The following is a 17,661-nucleotide window of genomic DNA, read 5'->3' on the forward strand; positions in this document are numbered from 1 at the left end:
AAGCTGAGGAAGGAGGAGGAAAAGAAACGGAAGAAGGCGGCGCTGGCCGAGGCGAAGGAGAAGGAGGCCAAGATGAACGCTCGACGGGCAGAAATGGAGGCGGCAAAGCAGCGCGAGCTCGAGCTTCAGCGTCAGCTGGAGTCGATGAACGACAGCGACAGCTCCTCGGATGACGACAAGGAGGCGAAACAGGTGACGGATCGAGAGGCGGCACAGGCCTCGGGCGGCAGCCACGCCGTGGACCAAGAGGCAGAGCAACGGAGCAGCCCGTCCCCGGTTGCGTCGGCCATATCGCCTCCACCGACGGTGGTCACGTCGCCTCCGACGGAGACGGAAAGCAAAAACCCCTACTTCAAGATGATGTCGCAACCTTCGGCGGCCACCTCTCCGGCGGCGAGCGCGAACGTTTCCCCCCGGGCGCCGGCGCCGGCGCCGCAGTCGGATCCGACGACGAACCCTTTCCATCGCATGGCGCAGGAGCAAAAGGCAACGCCCGTCCCCTCGGCCGGTCCCATCACGAGGAAGCGGGCAGACTCGGACGACTGGGGCTCGGACAGGGAGGACGACGAGGAGGACTCGGACGACGATCGGCCCGGAGGCGGCAACGCGGCGCAGCTGGCGTCCATCCTGTTTGGCACTATGGCTCCGCCGCGCCCTCTCTCGGCGGCCGGCAAGGACGCGTCGCCGGCGAGTCCCGCTCCGGCCAGCGACGCCCGCATCGCGTCCCCGCCGCCTCCGCCTCCGCCTCCACCTCCGCCTCCAGCGATGGCCGGCTCGGATGGCTCAACGGCCGCGCCGCCGTCGCCACCTCCCCTGCCGAGCTCGGACGCGCCAGCGGCTCCTCCGCCTCCGCCGCCTCCGCCGCCTCCCATGCCTGGGTTTGGAGCACCATCGGCACCACCTCCGCCGCCGCCGCCGCCGATGCCAACGTCGGCCACACCTCCACCGCCTCCCATGGCCGGCATGGGAGGGCCGCCGCCGCCACCGCCGCCTCCCCCTCCAGCGGGTGCGGCGCCTGCGCCATCCGGCGGACGGCCCAGCGGCTTCCTGAACGAAATCCAGCTCGGAAAGTCGCTCAAGAAGACGACGACAAAGGACAAGAGCGCGGCGGCGGTGGCCGGGCGCGTGCTGGACTAGTGGGAAACCTGGATGGGGAAGGCGATGTCGCACTCGTACGAAGCGCAAGTAGGGACCAGGGAGTAGGGGGTAGGTGGTAGGGGGTGATGGGCGGAGATGACGAGGCCCATCGTAGGAAGGGCGCGAGGAGCCATCTGGGTAGGCACATGGATGGTCGAACGGGTGCCGGCGAGGATGGAGGGTCGTTTGAGAAGCTGTACATACGAGCCGTAGACGGATGCGAGCAAGTGAAGGCTGTTTTGCAGGCGCATGTTGACGCATACGAGTCCCGCGTATGCAGGAACCGAGGCAGGGATCATGGCATGTTTCCAGAGGCACGGGCCCATGGCATGATTGTTGTTTATCTATTCGCTTTGAGGCCATCAAGGAGATGACTGCGAGGGCGACAGCGGAAGATGCAGCCATCTTTGCTCCGCTACGACGTTGCGTGCCCGTCCAGAGATGACGGGTATGGCCCCATGGCATGATTGTTGTTTATCTATCCGCTTTGAGGCCATCAAGGAGACGACCGCGAGGGCGACGGCGGAAGGGACAGCCATCTTTGCTCTAATACCATGTTGCGTGTCGTCCAGAGACGACGGGCATGGCCCCATGGCATGATTGTTGCTCATCAATCTGCTTTGATGCCATCAAGGAGATGACTGCGAGGGCGACGGCGGAAGGGACGGCCATCTTTGCTCTGCTACCATGTTGCGTGTCGGTCCAGAGACGACGGACGGCGCAAACGTAACGTTCTCTCTGCGTCATGAGTGGACGGCACCCGGGGCCATCCCGCCGGAAGGGTTCCGCGGCATGCATGGAGATGAGCGGCTCGAATCTGCATGAATGAACGGCAAGCGACCGCACATGCAAGTACGGATACGAACGACGTAGGTAGCGTACATTGCGGGCGGCAGTGGAGGGGAACGAGATGCACCGACGGCATGGAAGAAGCGGGAGGGACGGCGGAGGCGCGATTCATTCGAGGGATTCACGAGAATCAATACGATTGTACGGAGGAGCTGATGCGCACATGCATGCACGTACCTGAGGTAGGGGGTTGTGCCTCGTTAATAAGATTATGGCAAGCGTAGTTGTAAATGTTGCCGTGCAGATACATGTGCGGTATGCTGTAGGGGTCTGTAGGGGTATTGTATTGGGGTACTGAACAGTATTCCTCGCATGGTAGGTACATGAACTGGTACAAGGACTTACTGTAGTTGTACTTACATACTAGGTACCTAGAACCCAGTACGTACGTACTTGAACAGTACCTAACGTATGTCGCGGATTGACTGGCCTCTGCTGCAGGCGGCGGTGACGGAGGGGCGGAACGAGAGACGGACCGACAGAGACGGGCGGACGGCCAGGCAAGAGGCAGACAGGCAGACAGCGGGACAGGACAGATGGACACCAGAGCCGGGAAGACGCGAGAATGGGGGGTTTGCCGATGGACACCATTAGTCGGTGTACCTTGACCAAGATGCACGCACACGAACATGTCCGGTCAGGATACTGGTAGGCGACGCAAGTGTATGCCGACGACGAGCGACGCATGGACAGGACCAGGTACTAGACTCGGGTCGGATGCTTCGGCACCTTCTTCCGTGTTCGTCTCCGTCGATTCGCTCCTCGTCCGTGGTCTCGGTCTCGACGGCAGGCCCATGCCGCATGGCCGACTGGGCTGAAAATCGGGGCTGCTAGTAGGGATCGCGCCTGTGCGGGCAAGTGTATGCATGCAGGCCTCGGTGACGATACGGCGTCGGTGCAGGAAGTAGGCCCTTGGATGAAGGCGGGTGCTGGGAGAGTCCATGAAAGATGCAGGTTCGCCACGCAGGAGGATGAATGAAAGGCGACAAGAAAAGTACAGTTTGGTGGCTACGTAAGCAAGCAGGTGCCAAGTGCATGCAATCGTCGATGCACTCCGTACAGTACGTTGCAGTTGTAATTACAGGGTCCTTGCAGGTGAACAAGCATTGAGGTGCTTGTCGGTGAGCATGTACAGTGCTTGCATCTAGATGATCTACTAAAGTAAGTACTGTAGTGCACTGATCTAAGTACAGTACGAGCACTTGTGCTGCACAGACTACTACTGTACCTTAGTAGTAGGTACCTAGTACCTAATGGACTTACTTGTGCCGTTGGTGTATTACAGAGTATCCATACTGTGCACTTGCTTGCAGTGCTCCGTAGGCCGCCGAGTATCAACTGCCGGAGTAATACATGTAAGTGTACTCCGTACTTGGGTTGCGTGTACTTGTACAATCTGGTGGAGGGGTGTCTTGCATACCTGGAAGCGTGGCCGTACTGTGCGTACAGTACGTGCCAGTACTCCGTATTGTCGTATCGAACATGTAACGTAGCAAAGTGCGAGCACATCTACGGTAGCACGGAGTACTTACTGCCCCTCTGCGCAGGACAAGTACCGAAAGAAGCAAGCATCTGCATGGGGTGCCTTATCTCATGGCCAAGACGATGCGTATCGTGCATCGGCATCACTCCTCCTTTTCTCGACGACGGAGGGCGCCGAGCAGAGGCCCCTCGGTCGATGACGTCGCCCCTTTTGCTTCTGGCCGTCGAGGTTGGAGGCGGGCGCTCGTCGACGAAGCAAGGCAGCTGGCGGAGACGGAGAGCGAGGGGTTGGCATGATGTCACCGTGTCGCGTAGCCGCACGAGAGCACAGCGCGAGGAGGGGAGGGAGGGTGGAGGGGGTTGTCGAGGTGCCCAAAGCAAGTATTACCCGTGGAGGACCTGTGGAGGGACAGCGTGCAAGCACAGCGGTGTACTGCACTGTACTGTGGGTTGAGTACGTGGCACAATCAGAGGGGGGTGGAGGGGACTGCCAGTCGATGCAAGCCTACAGTGGGAACATGAACCCGTACGAGAGGGTCGAGGAATGAACGATGGGCGGGGGTGCACTCGTGACGCCGACTTGATTGTCAGTGTAGGTACGGTACGGAGTAGTTGTGCTATATTAATTAGTTGTAAGTTGTAACCCGGACAAGCAAGTACATGAATGTTCCAGGACATGCACTGTACAGATGGAACGGACGGCCCTCACGGATGCATGACACTCTGGAGGTGCTGCCGCGCTCAACAAAAGGCACCCCGGCAATACCGGTACCTGCAGTCGATGCCCAGCAGGCACGGCAAGACGGAAAGGTGACACCACGGCGACCATGGCCCAAGCACGGATGCGGCCACGACGCTTGCACGGAGCAGAGTAGGGGCCAAGACTTGCACGTACCGGACTGCACATCCGGGTACCCATTCCTCGCCAGATGCGCCTCCGTCGAGGTCCTCGAGGGTCGCCGGGACGGACGAGGCGAGCGTCGTCACCCGACGTCCGACGAGTACGAGGCGGAGACGGGCCCGCGCGCATCGCATGGCGGAAGCGCTCGCTTACTCGCGCGGCGGAGAGGAGCGACGGAAGAGAGGGGGCATTGAAGGCATCTCGCCGAAGCCAGGGCGCGGGCGCTAGGCTAGCACGTTGAAGATGTGTCGCAAGATGCGGCCAGCGCACCTGGAGCCCCCCATGCCTAGCGCGGAAACAAACCAACACCAACTGGTGCTCGATCAGAGGCAGCCGGCCATTGCCAACACGAGTACGAGCACGGCGTCCGGCGAGCAGGGGAAACCGACCTAGTCATTGCCTGCTTTGCCCTCTCGAGCTAGTCCTTGCATGGTAGGAGCAAAGCGCAAAGCGCGGCGAGCAACGACGGGCGCGTCCCGACTGGTGAGTTGCGGACGGCGTTGGTTGGTGATTGGGAGAGGGACCAGTCAAACGGTACGGCGAAGCGTGCTGGTGAGTAATTAATCATTACTGCACATGCACAGGTACAGGTGGCCCGCGGCGACGCATGGACGGGTACACGCGCGGGCACGGCTGGCAAGCACCAGACGTCCACGTAAGTACTTGCAACCAAGTACTGTAATTCGTTGTACTGCAAGTACTTGCAGCAGGCGTACCGGTAGATGGGAACTTGATTCCTGCCGACGGCACCTCTGTCGACGGATGCACGGGGACAGAGGGGTAGGCGATTTATCGTCGTCGCCGCTCGATCGATGGACGCTCATCGTCGTCACATGATAGGCTGCGCGCGCGCGTTTCCATGTAAACAAAGGCGTCGCGTCGACGCGTCTTCCCCGCTCTCCGGGCACACCCCCCAGAGGCCCACATGCCACCCCCCTTCCCCTCCCTTTTCTGCACACCAAGCGCCTGCGAGAGCTGTGCCGTACCATGGTGTACTTAGCTGCTGTTGCTGTGCTGCTGCCGCCGCCGTCCCTCACTGGTGCTGGCGTTGAGGTCGGGCTGCCATTCATCCAGCCAGGAGCCGTGCAGGTGCTCCGTACAAGTACGGCGCAGCGACTCATGTGCATGTACTCTGGCAGCGCACGCACGAGCACAGAATACCTCGTCGCACGTACAACTACTTGCGCTCGCACGTATGGACGGTCCTGGGGCTTTTCTCGGCATTGACCGAGAAATGTCCTTGACGGAGCTACAGGCCACAAGCACGAGCACTCGGTGCACAGCTGGATACGTGGGTGCACTGGCGAGCATGGCCAACTTGGATACGCCTTGTGGCCATGAAACAAGATGTGCATGTGCCTGCATCGGTAGGTACCGACGTGCGCATGCACCTACTATATGTGACGAAGCATCTACTGTATGTGAGCATGCACACCTCTCTCAGTACCTTTACTGCTGTATGTGATCATGCACCTACTGTACTTATGTAAGCATGCACCTACTGTAAATGAGCATGCACCTACTGCAAGTATAGTCTGCAAGTGAACACGCACCGACAACTACATGTGAGCACGCACCGACAACTACAGTGAACACGCACCTACACGTAATCGTGTACACCTAGTCACCTACACTTGTGATGCCTTTTCAACAGCGCCAGCACATGTGCTTTGGTGCGCCGGGAGGCGTGCGTCCCAAGGTGCGAGTGGTCGCATCCGAAGCTCGCACCGCCCGGGCAAGCACATTCGTGGACATGATGGGATGGCAGCGTACGTGCTCGCCCAGGCGCTGCCGCATGGCCTAGTGTAGGTGCGGCGTTGGTCCATGAACCATGTGACGAGGCCGTCGTTGGTGGCGAGTGCCAGCGCCGCATCGTCGTGGCCGGTCCGTCGTACGAGCCTGGCATGGCCGCCCGCGCACGCGCCCCCCTCGGCCGCCAATCTCGTCCAATACGGCGTCGCCGCTCCGCTCGTTGGGCGACGAGCCATCGGCAGCTGGTTCCGTCTCGCTCCCCTCCCTCCCATGTCTCTGCCGTCGGCGCGAGCGGGCAGAGCAAGGTTTGGCGCCTGCTCATGCCGGTGCAGCGAGCACTGCCCACCCACGGTTGGTGCTGCAGGTGCTGTACCGCCCAGCATGTACAGAGCTCTCCGTACAGCACTTGCTTGCCGTGTACTTGCTGGTCAGGTTCCGGCGGGCACGAGTACGGTGCTGTACATTGGAGACGCCGCGGAGCACCGCCCAGGCCCAGGTACCGCACGACCGCCGGCAGGTATCTCGCGGCCACCGGCGAGCGAATGGTACGAGCTCGCCGTGTAGCGCCTCTGCCCTTGCATCCGGGCCGCAGCCACGATGGCGCAAGCATCCAAAGGGCCAATTTCACCGTGGCCTTGCGGGGCATCGATCGGCCTGTTTGATGAGCTCTTGGCCCGCCAAGCCCAAGGGCGAGCGGTTCGGCTTCGGCGCCGACGACGAGGAAGCGGCGGCCGGCGACGACGACGACGACGCATCGCCGCGCGAGGAAGCGAGAGGGTGCCAGAGACTTACGGGAGGCTAGCGATCGGTAGTCGAGCCGACGCATCCGCCGTTTTGCCCTCGGGGACCTGCATGAACTCGTACGGCGCAGGAGATGACGCTGCTCGTGCCCCGGCTCGCGCTGTACGAGCGGGGACGTCTACAGTAGAAGGTACGGAGTAGTAAGTAAGTTAGTACCTAAGTACTAGGTACTGGGTACTTACTTAGGTACTCAAGTACCAACGACTTACCTGTCGATGCAGCCAGTACAGTGCCTACCTGTACAAACTGTGGGTGGGCAGGCAAGTACCTAGAGTCACTAGACAAAAGTGACAATTCAATTTTGGTTGCGCTACCACAGCAAAGTGAATCGACACTTTTGCCACCCCACTATTGGTACCTCGTAGTATTGTGGTATTGCACAGCACACCTACAGCTAGCTACTAGGTACTAATTCTAGCAAGTGCCGCACTTGTAGGTACCTACGCGTGGGTGTACTGTAACTGTACGAGTAAGTATTATAATTACCATATCCAAGTACAACTACATATGCGCTTGAACAGCTCCTGTATGCTGGCACTGTGTGGTGATTCGTACTGCAGCTACGGAAGGGGGCAGTATTCGCCTCGGCCCGTCCGCCGTCGACGAGGCGAGCCATGGACGTCGGTGCTTGTACATGCAGTGGGTGATGGCGGCCGTGGTAGGTGGTGTGCTGTATTAGAGCGGCGAGGCCCATCACCCGGCACGAAATCAACGCAAATCACTCGCAGTCGCGTCGGTCCATGCCTCGCCAAAGCCATCGGCTGCACGCGCACGAGCAGACGAGCCCGGCGCGCCGCACGATTGGCATTCGCTCGCATCACTTTGTCGACCCGTCTTCGACGCTTCCATTCCACTTCGGCCGCCTTCCTTGTCCCTTCCCCGCTCGCACAAAGGTGGCGGCAGGACGACGGGCGAGGCGAGATCGATCAGGGAGAGGCGAGTGGGTTCGACGGAGCGCAGCATCTCCATAATTATGCGTGCACTCCAAGGCCTGCGCAAAAAAAAAAAAAAAAAAAAAAAAAAGAGCGAGAGAGTGAGGGACGACGGTGATCCATGGTTCATCGACGGGGTGCCGTGCACCTGGGTGGTGGCCGTGATGGGAAACGCGAGGGTCGGAGAAACGCAGGGGAATCCGTCATAGACGCACGCCCCCCCGCTCCACCCGTGTCGGCCAAGCCACTGGGCCGCCAGAGCTCCTCATCCAATCCTTGGCTCGCCGGGTCCACCCTGATCCGCGCTCCACCCCACCCTGGACGGTACAAGGTACCCGTGCTCGTGCTGGCTCACGACCTCGCCGCCGCGAGATCAACGACTCTGCACTGGCTCCGCCGCCCTTGCGGACGCCGTGCACGAAATACAGGTGGGCAAGTAAGTACTGTACTGTACATGCACAGTACATGTACAAACAGCAAAGCACTTGCAGCGCCGGCGAGTACTTACATGTACAAGTACCTGCTCCTCCCGCCGACGCCCACCCCTTCCTCCCTTGCCCAATCGCTCGTACCCATGCCTCGCGCTCAAGCCGATCAGTCTCGTCGCCTCTCCTCCTCCTCCCACCTTGCTCCTGCATCTCCCACGACGCCTCGACCTCCCGTCCGGTCCGCGTCCTTGGCCTCCTCCTCGACCGAACGACGCCCAGCTCGTTGCCGACGCCGACACCGACGCCGACGCCGCCGTGACGCGTTCGAAGCTCGCCGGCCAGCACCTCGACCGACCTCGCGTCCCACGCACGGTACGCTGAGGCAGATACGGGGACGAACGAATACGCAATCCCACGCGGCACATTGAGAGCGGACGCCCTGCATTGAACGACCCACCGTCATCAAAGGCAGTGCCGACAGCAGCAAGGTACGTCCATCAGACCTGTCTCGAGCCTCTCCCTGCTCTGCCCTGCTCCGCACTACATGTACGCTGTGCTCTGCACGCACTGCACGCTCCGCTGTGCTCTGCTCTGCTCTGCACGCTCTGCTCCGCTCTGCACTACTTGTACGCTGTGCTCCGCACCGCCAGTGCTCGCCCCCCCTCGTCCCCCTCTCCGCCATCGTCACCACGCCGAAGCACCCCTATATCAAGCGTCGTGGCAGGCCGTCTGGCCATCCAACCGGCGACACGCACATCACCCCCTACCTCGTCGTCCTTTCTTCTTCTTCTTCTTCGTCTTCGGCTTCGTCGCCGCCATTTCCGCCCGCTTGCCTTGCTCCGCCTCGCTTCCCCGTCGGCGTGCTGACCATCATTGCACGGCAGGCAGTGCGACGCGAGGAATTTCCGTGACGATTCCTCCACCTCGCACGCGCACGCGGCCCGCCATCATCGCCCTCGCCGGCCCGCACGCGTCTGCGCGTGAGAATCGCTGCTCGGCTCGGCCACCATGGCTGGCTCGACGCGCTTTCCGGGGCCCAACGAACCCGTGCACATCTACCAGGACGACATGTTCGACAGGCAGGCGCCCATGACGAGCCACGCTCCCATGCCGGCCGTCACCAAGCCGGCCCGCCGCCCGCTGAGCGGCGCGAGCGCCAACGTCGTCCTGAAGCCCCCCTTCGCCTCGGCCGCGAGCTACTCGCCGCACAAGGCCGCCGCCTCGGAGCCGCGCTCGCCCCTCAACCGATCGCCCCTGCGGTCCTCGCACCCCAACCGCTTCAACGTGCTCGCCATGGCGCCGCCCATGACGGACGGCCCGACGACGGATTCCCTCCAGAAGCGGCCCCAGCTCTCCAACTTCCGCACCGCCTCGCACCGCGCGCCCCGGGAACCGGCCGCCGGCTACGGCAAGGAGAACGTCCACCCCCACCTCTTCCCGGCCCCCCACGCCGTCGGCAACCTGTCGGTCGAGGCCTACTATCGCAAGTCGAACGGCAAGCGAGGCCTCATGGACGCGGCGCCCATCAAGGACGCGCGGCCCGCCAAGAAGTCGAGGCCCGACGAGGCGACGCCGCCGATGACGACGACGACGACGCCGACGCCGACGACGTTCGATTCCTTCCCGCCCATCCACGACGACGGCGGGAAGCCGCCGCACAGCTACGCCCAGCTCATCGGCATGGCCATCCTCCGCTCGCCCCTGTGCCGCCTCACCCTCGCCCAGATCTACAAGTGGATCAGCGACAACTACTCCTTCTACAGCCCCAACGACGCCGGCTGGCAGAACAGCATCCGCCACAACCTCAGCCTGCACAAGAACTTCAAGAAGATTGAGCGCCCCAAGGACGACCCCGGCAAGGGCAACTACTGGACCATCGAGCCCGGCACAGAGTTCCAGTTCTTCAAGGAGAAGCCGACGCGCAAGGCGGCGCCGACGGCCGAGAACCTGCCCGTCATGTCGACGCGCCTCGAGCCACCTCGGCCGCCGCCGACGACGGCGCCCGCCCAGGAGCCCGCGCTGCCACCGCCGCCGCCGCCGGCCCCCACGGTGCTGCCGCAAGGGCCGCCACCTTCGTCGCTGCCGCCGCTCCCGACGCCGCGGCCTCCGGCCTCAATGTCCGCCGAGCTCTCGTCCGACGCCACAATCCCCGTCTCGGACGGCACCGCCGCCGACGAGCTCGCCGAACGGTCCGCCGAGGCCGACCTGCCCCCGGGCTCGTCGCTCTACTCGCCCCTGCCCGTGAACCTGCACTCGTCGCCGCCCGTCGCCCGCCACGCCGAGCCGCAGGGCGGCACGCCGCCCTCGGACGCGCACCAGTCGGTGTCGTCGGCGCTGCGGTCGCACAAGCGACGCTTCGCCTCGATGGACGACAGCGGCTACATCTCCTCGCTCGACTCGTCGGTCGTCCGGCCCAACCAGAAGGCGCTCCTGCTCACGTCGGAGGCGGACCGGCCGCGCATCAAGCGCGGCCGCGCCGAGGAAGAGATTGCCCGCCTGCGCGGCTCCTCGCCCTTTAGCCCGACAAAGTCGCGCTCGCTGTCGACGTACGGGCCCGTCTCGTCGTCGCCGCTGCGCCAGGCCAACGAGAAGCAGATGCTGCCGCCCCTGACGCCCGTCGTCAAGATGAAGCCGCCGGCGCCGCAGCCGCCGTCGGCCTCGCCCAACACGAACCTGCGCATCCACCGCGACAAAGTGCGCCACATGCTGCAGTCGCCTCTGCGCCGCGTCACGGGCGTCGGCGGCGAGGAGAGCATGCCGTGGAGCCCGGCCTTTCACCTCGACGAGAGCATCTACGTCTTCGACGACCTCGCCGGCCACGGCGGCGGCGAGTTCGACATCTTCCACGACATGACGGCCATGGACGACGCCGTCTTCCAGACGGTGAGCTCGGCCGCCATGGGGTCGCCCGTCAAGCGGTCGGCCAAGCGCGCCCGCCTCGACCGCTCCGTCTCGGCCTCGGCCCTCGGCGCCGCCACGGGCTCGGCCGGCAAGAAGGCGGCGTCGTCGTCGATGCCGCTGCTCAAGGTCACCGAGTCGCCCTCGCGCTTCTTCGACACGCCGAGCAAGGCCTTTGAGGGTCTCGGCTCGCCCTCGAAGCTCTTCCAGGACTCGCCCATCCGCAACCTCTCGCCGAGCAAGTTCTCGGGCCTCGACATGACGGCCGACGCCGACTGGCCGGGCCTCATGTTCGGCGCCAACGACTTCATGTGCCACGGCGAGACGGGCCCGGCCGACTTTGCCGGCCTCGACATCTTGCAGGGCTTCGAGAAGATTGGCTCGGGCGCGGCGCCGGCGAAGCAGGCCAAGAACGCCAAGCCGTCGCTCGCCCGAAGCTTCTCCACGAGGTTCTAGGCGCCTCCCTTCCTAACGAAGTGATGATTTTTTGATAAAAGGGCGCATCCCCGCATCGGGACGGCTCGCCCGTGCGGGTCGATGGCTCGTGACGGTAACGATTATACGGAGTATGAGTACATATGGGCGCCGGGACGGACGGGGCGACGGCGCGGCCAAGGGACAACGGACAAGGGGCCCGCGGGATGCTGCTATTTTTGCTCGAACCTTTTTCGTTCGTCGGGGCGCTTGGATGTTTGGCGTCGAGGACGCGACCTGCTTGTCGTGCGACGCAAGGTTGCTTTTGTTTCACCGCAGGGTCGAGTCGGAAACGGTCTGGAATAGCGTTTAGGGTTATCGCCGTGGGGATTTCGGGTTCGTCGGACGACTCTTTTTTTTCTCTTCGTATCACCGTGCGATTCCGCCGGCTTGCTCGGAGAGGCACACTACTTATTATCGTCAGTGCAGAGAAGGATTTCACTCTTTTGACATGCAAAGCCCTGAACTGTCTGACATGCGAAGCTCCGAGATGTTTGACATAAGAGTTGCTTGACACGCAAAGCACGAGTTGCTTGACATGCGAGTTGCTTGACACGCAAAGCACTGAATTGTTGGACATGCCAACGCCGTGGACTCGGTCCGCTCAAGTGGGAAGCGCGCGCACGTGAGCCGCAGCGAGAAGCGCCCGCTGGTATCGGATGGAAGAGTCGTATCGTATCGCATCACACGGCATGGCATTGAACATCTATCTGCGAATGGGGTATCAAGGTCTTCCACGACGCAACGCCAACCGAAACGCCGCGCGGCCCGCGTCAAAACAGGCCGACGGCTATAAACAAGACGAGGTAGCAGGACGACGGGCGGCGCCGCCGACGAACAAGTCAGTAGATGCGCATCCGCGCCGCCCAGCCCGTTTCCTTCTGGTCGACGCTGATCTTGAAGGGGAAGGGGTTGCCGCCCTGCGTGGTTATCGGCGGGATGTGGTCCTTGTGGGCGTTGGCAAAGGTGACAATCTTCATGGCCGTGGTGAGGAGGGTTTGCTCCATGGCGCGACGGACCTTGGCGCGTTCTGCATGCGGCCGGCGTACGGTCAGCCGGCGACGAGTTATCGGGGGGGGGGGAGGGGATGGCGTGCCGCTTTCCGTCCGCGGCTCGGCGACGGTGACCTTGACGGTCCAGCACTCCCAGCAGACCTCCTCGTCGCCGCGGGAGAGCCAGGCCTTTCGGCGGCGTTTCTCGAAGAATTGGACGGTGACCTGTCCTCGTCCGCCGCCGCCGCCGCCGCCGCTGCTGGCCGAGGGGTTGTTGCGGTCGGCATCGAGCTCGCGCTCGAGGGCCGAGGCGCGCTGTTCGATCATGGTCTCGAGCTCGTCGTCGTCGACGTAGGGGAGGGTGAGGTCGAGGACATCGCGGGTGCGCGGGTTGAGGGAGGGGAAGAAGCGGGTGAAGAAGATGGTGTGCAGGATGCCTGGGAGCGGTCAAGGTCAAGTCAGCCCATCCGTCCACACGAGGGCCACGGCCAGGCGAGAGGGGGAAGATGGCGAGAGAGCGAGAGAATTGGGGAGCGGGAGAGCGAGAGAGGAATTGGGTTACGGGTGCCATTGTCGTCGCCCGACTTGCCTTTGACGACGTCGCGGACGGAGCGAGGGTCCGCAAAGACGTCGAGTATGAATTCGGGAGGCTCCTGCTGCGGATGGGCCTGCTGCTGATCGATGGAGGGCATCGTCGTCGTCGCCGCCGCCGCCGCCGCCGCCGCCGCTGCCGTGGTCGTCGTAGGCATCGCGCGCCGTTGCCGTTTCGCCGTGACCCCGTGCGGTGAGAGGGGTGGAAGGGTGAAGGGTGAAGGGGTGGAAGGGTGGATGGAGGTGGAAGGGAAGACGGGGAGCACGAGGAAGACGGGGAGCGCAGGGAGCGCGGGGAGCCGAGGGAGCGCAGGGAGGGGTCGGTTCCAGGAGACCAAGGTAGCGGCACAGCACAGAGGCTACAGAGGCAAGCAGGCCGCCGTGGGTGCCGAGGGGTAGGGGAGCCGAGTGCTGCGTCGTGGCTGCGACGGCCGGGCCAGGCCAGGCCAGGTCACTGATCAGGGAGGGAAGCGGGATGATCTGGGAGGCGGCCGGTGCAGCGCAGCCGCCGCTCGAACGGTTGGTCAGCCTCGCCGACGCCGACGTCAGCGACGACAAGGTTGGAGCGGGTGGGGGGGGGCGAGGTGGGAACGGCACAGCGCTCGCACCGCGCTGGAGGGGCCTCCACGGGGCTCGAACGGCATCTGTACAGCAGCCAATACAGCGACGTTCTGTCCACGTTGGCACGATCGACGCCCGTGTACCAGTACATGCCCTGTCCAGTCCGAACAAGCACGGCAACTATTATCGGCGGCCCTCGATGCGCAGTTGGCGTTGCTGGGAACCGACCATGACGGCACCATTCTGCCCACCCAACTGGCTGGGTATCACGAAACTTGGTCCCTCGCCGTCAATGGCATGCACCTTTCCTCACCGCAAGCCACGAGGACGGGGACTCGACGGAGGATTGCTGGCAGCAGGGACGGGCCTCTGGGTCGGCGGCTGTGTGTAAGTATGCATACAAGTACAGGCATTGCAAGTACAGGTACAAGTACAAGTACAGGTACAAGTACAAGAGCGTGATGAATGGATTGAGTTGAGGGGGCTGGCCGGGCGCGTGAAGCTTCCGATTCCAGCGAGCGCCATGGCGACCATCAACCGCCGTATGGGGGACGCCGGAAGCGACAGCAGGTACATGGATGGGAGCATTATCGCGACTACAGTAGTTGTGCTCCGTACGACGACCAGTAAATCACAGGGGCACATGTACGTTGGTTGTACCGTATTAACCTAGTACTAGGTAGTAAGTACTGTAGGTGTGCTTGTACATGTACAGTAGGTGTATTACTGTACGGAGTACTCCGTACTTGCGTAAGTGTTCTTATTTAGTACGAACGGAGTACTCCGTCGGTGCACTCGTGCAAGTAAGTACTAGGTAATTACTTACCTACCTAGTACCTACAGTAGTGCTCCGTACTAAGTACAGTACTTAAGTACTCCGTACAGACGGAGTAATGGTTGAACGCGATCTGTGCTGCGGGGATTTTTCAGCGGGCCCTGGGAACGGCGGAAGCAAGACCTCTTGTACAAGAACTTACTTGACCGAGTATCAAGTAATACTCCGTACTGCCGACGCACATGTACCCCCACAGGATGGAGTAATAATACTGTAAAGAGTACGGAGCAACAACTACAGCGCGATTGTAGGTGCACATCACCACTTACAGCGGCTTGGCACAGTACCTCTAACCTACTAGGTCAAGGTACTTACCTAGTAAGTAGTACGGAGTACTGTAGTAGGGCACCGACACACTGCCGTGAGGATTACACGTACAGCACGTGCGGCACCGCATCTTCACCAGCCCAGCCTTGCCCCTGTCCAATCAGCGCGCCCGCCTGCTCCCTCGCGGCGATTGGCAGCCGAGGCTCACGAACCGACATGCCTGCCACTGCCTGCACGATGGTGATAACGCATGCAATCGTGCCAAAATCGACTCGTACCTGGAATTGTTCGACTCCGCCAACCACCAACCACCAACCACCACCACCACCAGGCACACCCACCTCCAGGCACCACCTCCTCCAGGCACCACCACCCGACACCACCACCCGACACGACGACGACGACGTGCAGCTCGACCCTCCCGCACGGCCAAACGGACGGCGCCTCACCGTCTTCCATCGCCGCCGGCTCCTTCGTCTGCCGTCCCTCGATCCGTCCGTCGAGCTCATGGAGCAGCGTCGTCACCGTTGATGACACCGCACCCAACCACGGACCCAACGAGGAGCCTGCTTCCCATCCGCCCCTGCCGCGGCGCCGAAGCCGTCCACGATGCTGTCCTCGGCCAAACGCTGGCTGCGCAGCAATAGGACGCCCATCGCCGTCGGAGTCGGCATCCTCGGTGCCGGTTACGTCGCCGCCCAGTATGTGCTGACGAGGATCAACGACGCGCGCGAGCGCATGAGCGGCGATCGCATCGCCAAGGAAAAGTGAGCGGCACAACGCCCCCTCCCTCCCCCGTCCCGCCTCGCCCCGCGGCGGCGCTGACCGGTCGACGCAGCCTGCGCCGACGCTTCGAGCAGAACCAAGAGGACTGCACCTTTACCGTCCTCGCCCTGCTGCCGACGGCGACGACCAACATCCTCGCGGCCCTCGACACGGAGCAGATCACGTACGAGATTCAAAAGATCAAGACCTCGTCGCGCGCCCTCAAGCTCGACGGCTCCGAGTCGACGGCGAGCCCGCCGAGCATCGCCGACACCACCATGACCGAGGACGACGGCAAGAGCATGGTCAGCCTGCAGAGCGAGAGCGGCATCCACGCGAGCCAGATCACGACGCCCTCGCCCCTCGCCGCCGCCGGCGACGGCGGACGGCAGGACGGAGGCGCCCAGCGGTCGAGAAAGTCCAAGAGGCAGCTCTGGGACGAGTTGACCATCAGCGGTAGGTTCCGTCGACGTCCCGTGCCGACGCGAAGCTGACGCCGGCCGCCTTCCCCGCCAGCCGTCACGAGAGCCGTGACGCTCCTCTACACGCTCGCCCTCCTGACCATGTTCACGAGGATCCAGCTCAACCTCCTCGGCCGACGGAGCTACCTGTCGAGCGTCGTCGCCCTCGCCACCGGCGCCCAGCAGGCGACCATCAGCCTCGAGAACAACGACGACGCCGACGCCGAGCAGGACTACGGAAGCGACTTTGACACCAACCGCAAGTACCTCACCTTTAGCTGGTGGCTCCTGCACAGGGGCTCGAGGGACCTCATGCACCGCGTCGAGAGCGCCGTCCGCACCGTCTTCGGGAGCCTGAGCCCGCGCGACCTCGTCAGCTTCGACCGCTTCGCCGACCTCACCATGGAGCTGAGGAGGCTCGTCGAGGGCGCCACCGCCGACGAGCGGAGGGCCTCGGACTGGCTGCCCTTCCTCCTGCCCCCGCGCGAGCAGGAGGACGGCGTGCTGGTCGAGTCGGGCATCCTCGAGGACGACGCCGCCGCCGCCGACGACGACCAGACACCGCTCGGCCGCACCGCTCGCCTGTCACCGGCGCCTTTGCGGCGCCTGCTGGACGAGACGGCCGACCTCGTCGAGTCGCCCGCCTTCGGCCACGTCCTCACCCTCCTCCTCGACGTCGCCTTCTCCGCCCTCGTCGACGGCAAGCTCGCCGCCGAGGCCTTTGACCTCGCCCCGCAGGCCGACGCGCCCCTGCCCGGCACCGCGGCCGAGCGCCAGTCCAAGGTGGTGCTGCTGCCCAAGATCCTGTCGGTGCTCACGCGCCAGGCCCACGTCATCGGCAGCGGCATGCCCAACGAGTACCTCAAGGAGATGGAGACGGTGCGCGACCTCGAGGCCTTTGCCGCCGTCGTCTACTCGAGCAACTGGGAGAACGAGGCGCGCGAGGAGGAGCATGTCACCGGCGGCCCCCAGCGGCCGACCGAGGAGCCGTCGCGGCATGGACCCGAGCAGAGCGGCGTCCTCGTCGACGCGCCGAGTGCCTTTGACGGCGCCTGGGAGAGAGCGAGAGATGCAAGCCGTCAGGACTGAGGCTCCCGCGCGTCTCGTCAGCCGGCCTTTCGACGGCCCGCCCCGTGCGTGCGCCATGTATCCCTTGAGCGGCCCATGGCGCAACCTCGGCGCCGCGAGTGAGGGACTTGCTCGTCAAAGGTAGAATTACGGGCGGCATGGAGCAAAGTATGTACAAGCGAACCGTCCGAATCATCATTCGAGATGCGGCCCTGAATCAAGGCCAATGATGCCGTGTCGAACCTTCTGTGCCCCTGTGCCCTACGCTCCTGGTCGGGCTTGGATGCATTTCAGATGCATCATTTCCATCCATGTCTTGACTTGACCTGACCGGCCGGCCCCCTTTCACGGTCCGGCGTCCTTTCCCGTCCGATGACGCCATGGCGACGCGGCAAGCTTTCGGCAAGTCGCCTTGCAAGGCCGCCGTGCCGGACGAGCGACGTGGCAGGAATTCTCGTCTTCGGCGG

At 63.1% G+C, this 17,661-nt stretch overlaps 4 protein-coding genes across 4 annotated transcripts; 3 read left to right on the plus strand and 1 right to left on the minus strand.

Annotated features, from left to right (window-relative positions):
- Nucleotides 1–72: 72 nt before the first annotated feature.
- Nucleotides 73–1,137, plus strand: DCS_04842 (uncharacterized protein; the record flags this gene model as incomplete). The annotated part of the gene is made up of 1 exon (XM_040802148.1): nucleotides 73–1,137. The coding sequence occupies one exon, from the start codon at nucleotides 73–75 to the stop codon at nucleotides 1,135–1,137; it is 1,065 nt and encodes a 354-aa protein (XP_040657181.1).
- Nucleotides 1,138–9,290: 8,153 nt separating this feature from the next.
- On the plus strand, nucleotides 9,291–11,636 carry DCS_04843 (forkhead box protein L2; the record flags this gene model as incomplete). Its single annotated transcript, XM_040802149.1, has 1 exon — nucleotides 9,291–11,636. One exon carries the CDS (start codon nucleotides 9,291–9,293, stop codon nucleotides 11,634–11,636), a length of 2,346 nt encoding a protein of 781 aa, XP_040657182.1.
- An 860-nt stretch (nucleotides 11,637–12,496) lies between these two features.
- DCS_04844 (DUF1649 domain protein) lies at nucleotides 12,497–13,395 on the minus strand (the record flags this gene model as incomplete). The annotated part of the gene is made up of 2 exons (XM_040802150.1): nucleotides 12,497–13,083; nucleotides 13,209–13,395. 2 exons carry the CDS (start codon nucleotides 13,393–13,395, stop codon nucleotides 12,497–12,499), a joined length of 774 nt encoding a protein of 257 aa, XP_040657183.1.
- A 2,114-nt stretch (nucleotides 13,396–15,509) lies between these two features.
- DCS_04845 (Peroxin-3 family protein) lies at nucleotides 15,510–17,215 on the plus strand (the record flags this gene model as incomplete). The annotated part of the gene is made up of 3 exons (XM_040802151.1): nucleotides 15,510–15,667; nucleotides 15,739–16,121; nucleotides 16,182–17,215. 3 exons carry the CDS (start codon nucleotides 15,510–15,512, stop codon nucleotides 17,213–17,215), a joined length of 1,575 nt encoding a protein of 524 aa, XP_040657184.1.
- Nucleotides 17,216–17,661: the final 446 nt, after the last annotated feature.

The sequence above is a fragment of the Drechmeria coniospora genome, chromosome 02 (genome assembly GCF_001625195.1).
Source record: "Drechmeria coniospora strain ARSEF 6962 chromosome 02, whole genome shotgun sequence".
In the NCBI taxonomy this organism is placed as follows: domain Eukaryota; kingdom Fungi; phylum Ascomycota; class Sordariomycetes; order Hypocreales; family Ophiocordycipitaceae; genus Drechmeria; species Drechmeria coniospora.